General features: G+C 52.2%; 1 protein-coding gene across 1 annotated transcript; it reads left to right on the forward strand.

Moving 5' to 3' along the window:
• The first annotated feature begins 1,370 nt into the window (after nucleotides 1–1,370).
• LOC129784888 (T-cell activation Rho GTPase-activating protein-like) lies at nucleotides 1,371–2,421 on the forward strand. Its single transcript, XM_055810603.1, has 2 exons — nucleotides 1,371–1,719; nucleotides 2,245–2,421. Exons 1-2 carry the CDS (start codon nucleotides 1,618–1,620, stop codon nucleotides 2,374–2,376), a joined length of 234 nt encoding a protein of 77 aa, XP_055666578.1. The 5' UTR covers nucleotides 1,371–1,617; the 3' UTR covers nucleotides 2,377–2,421.
• The last annotated feature ends 528 nt before the right edge of the window (nucleotides 2,422–2,949 follow it).

Consider the following 2,949-nt stretch of genomic DNA (forward strand, 5'->3'; position numbering starts at 1 on the left):
ACGAGACATGGTGTGGAGATACTAGACAGCTGCAGTTAGTAAGCCCTGAAAACCAGGATCTGAGTGTGGACTGAGTAGGAGACATGTGGACATGTCAGGGGCGTTGGACTAGAGATGATCTTCAAAGGTCCCTTCCAAACCAAACCATTCTGAGTCTATCTTAGTGTGGACTGTGTAGGGTCACCCTAAGTGTTGGTTCCTCACACTTCAAGTGCACCCAGACTTTGCAAAATGTCGACACCTTTGGGGGTTATTGCAGAGGAGGGAAGTCCACGTGGGTGTCACAGGTGCCAGTTGCCTTTCTACACGTCTCTGTAGCAGTATTGCTGTGAGCTGTCCTGCTCTCTGGTGCCTGCAGGGTCAGTGCCCTCCATACCTTCTCCTCTTCCCCTGGCACCCGCGTGCACATGCACACTCCAGGGATGCTGCTGTGGCTCTTAGTAGGGACCAGGAGCTGGAAACCCCCGGGGCCTCCCCTGTGTCACCGTGGGTGCAGAGCCAAACTGGAGGGGAGGTCATCAGGAGAAGCCCTGTAGGGAGGTGGAAGGCTTCTTATCAAACACAAAGTCAAAACTGTTTCCTCCCAGCTGACACATCCAGGACTGCATTTCTTCACAGTGCTCGAAAAAAACCAGTTGACACTCTCTGGAGCAGACAGGCACCCTGCAGCACCCCAGCCCAGCTGTGCAGACCCATGTGCAGGCAGTGGCTGTGTGCCAGCAGCCCTCTGGAGGCCCGGACCCACACCCAACCACCTCCTTCATTGCTCCGGTGTGGACTGTTCAAATACTGTCTCTTTTACTAAAGCGCCTTGAGACCCTGAACCGCTTTTGCACCCGGGACTCAGTGGTGGCAGCCCATAGGCTGTTTGGAGAGTGTGTCCCTGTCCCTCTCCATATTCCTGTTTCCTGGAGTCATCTGGCACTGGCTCGCACAGCCCTGCTTTAGCCACGTGCCTTCAAGTCCCTCGTAACGCTGCCAGGGAGCCTCATCCCCTACACTCCATTATGCCTGTGACAGACCCTGCCGGTGCCTGCCCTACGAAATGAGTAGTGTAGGAAGAGGTGAGAGGCTGCAGTGGCTCAGCTAGCATAGTCCCAGTGCTGTGGGACAGGCACTGACAGGGAGCCTTCACATCTGCTGCCAGTAAAGACGGGCACGTGGAGACCACTGCCATGTGGAGGCCTTTGAGAGCCGCACAGCACAACTGCAGGCTTGCACATGCCTTTCGGAAGCCTCCAGTGACATCTCCTGACGGCATCGCATCTACTCAAGGACGTGCACTGCTCTAATGCTTGCCTTTCAGTCAAGACCTTGTAATTCAAGATCTTAGAATTAACCACACACCCAGATGCCGTTGGGGATTTCTGAATGATACTTCTGCTAAGCAGTGAAAAAAGCACACGCTTGCCTCTTTCTGGAGGAAGCGTCATCTGGCTGAGTTCAGTTGAGACTCGCCTAAATAAAGAAGCAGCGGCTGCTGCACCATGAATTCACATCACATTTTGTTTGTGTTCATGCAGGGTGGCTGACAAACTGCCTAGACCAAACCTGGTCTTGCTCAAGCACCTGCTCTCTCTGCTCCACCACATCAGCCAAAATGCCGACACCAACAGGATGGACTCCAGCAATCTGGCCATCTGCATCGGCCCAAACATGCTGAGCCCAGAGTCGGACAACACGCTCCCGCTGGAAGTGCAGAAGGAGATGAATGACAAGGTGTGTTGAACTCACCAGGCAGCCACCCGCTTCGAGGCAGCTCAGAGCCATCCATAGGGACCCCGCTGCCATGGCAAAAGCTGAACAAAGCAGCACCCCCACACATCGGGGATGCCCCTCAGCTCGGGTGCCTGCAACGTGATGGGCAAGGCTGCCCCTTCTCTCGCCGCCTCTGAGCAAAAGTAGCAGTTGCCCTGCAGCCCCCTACGTCGCAGCACAGCTCCTGAATGCCTGGCATGCAGGGGGCAAGGGGCACCCGGTGGCATTGCCACCATGGGCCCTCTGCACAGCGAGGCCAGGCCTGTGGCTGATGGCGTTTTGTCTGTATCGAGGCAGATCAATTCATCTGCAGCATCAGCCCTCACCCTCCAAAGTGGACTCACCCTCTGACTTTAAGCTAGGATTTTGGCAGAAAATACCCTGCTCTGTGCTTCCCTTCATACCAAGACAGCAGGCAGGGGCAGAAAACACTGTTCAGTATGTTTTCAGCCCTTTTGACTGAAATAACCTTTTTTCTGTGTGCAGGTGACAGTGTTGGTGGAGTTCCTCATAAATAACTGCTCAGAAATATTTGGGGACGACATTGCCTTCCCTGCCTGTGCCTTGGCTGAGGGGTCACTGGAGCACACCAGCTCCACAGGTATGAAAACGTACTGAGGGTGTCACAGACTGGGGCTTTGATATGGGGGTACATCTGTGGAAACACAGAGAGTCCCAGACAGTTCATTATTGCAGTGTTTTTCTACAGAAACACTTTCCAAAAGTACAAAAGAAAACTAAATCCTGATGTTAAACATCGGCCTCAAGCACATTCTGGACAGCTCAAGGATCTTTCTGAAAGGGCTCAAAACAGCATCATTCTCCTAACCTGAGAGGTCCAGAGGTCTCTGTTTTGCCATTGCTTCTCAGGAGGAACAGGGTATGAAAAGACAGACACATTTTCAGCATAGTTGATATGCTATCTGTGCCCTTTTTTGCACTTGCCTTATCGAAGTTAACTCCTCCAAGAGCTGTTTATTTTTCAAGGTGAGCTGAAACATCAAGGTCTAGACACTGACTTCAGAAGTCTGTGGAGTGAAATGTCCTCTCAAGAGCCATTTTCAAGAAGAGCAGCAGATATTACAAAGAACACAGCATCAGAGCATGCACAGACGCCTGGTGTACATCTTAAGTTGGGTTTTGAATTTTGGTTTTGGCTTCATAAAGGTCATTTTACTGTTCATTTGTTGG

Source organism: Falco peregrinus, chromosome 7 (assembly GCF_023634155.1).
Source record: "Falco peregrinus isolate bFalPer1 chromosome 7, bFalPer1.pri, whole genome shotgun sequence".
In the NCBI taxonomy this organism is placed as follows: Eukaryota; Metazoa; Chordata; class Aves; order Falconiformes; family Falconidae; genus Falco; species Falco peregrinus.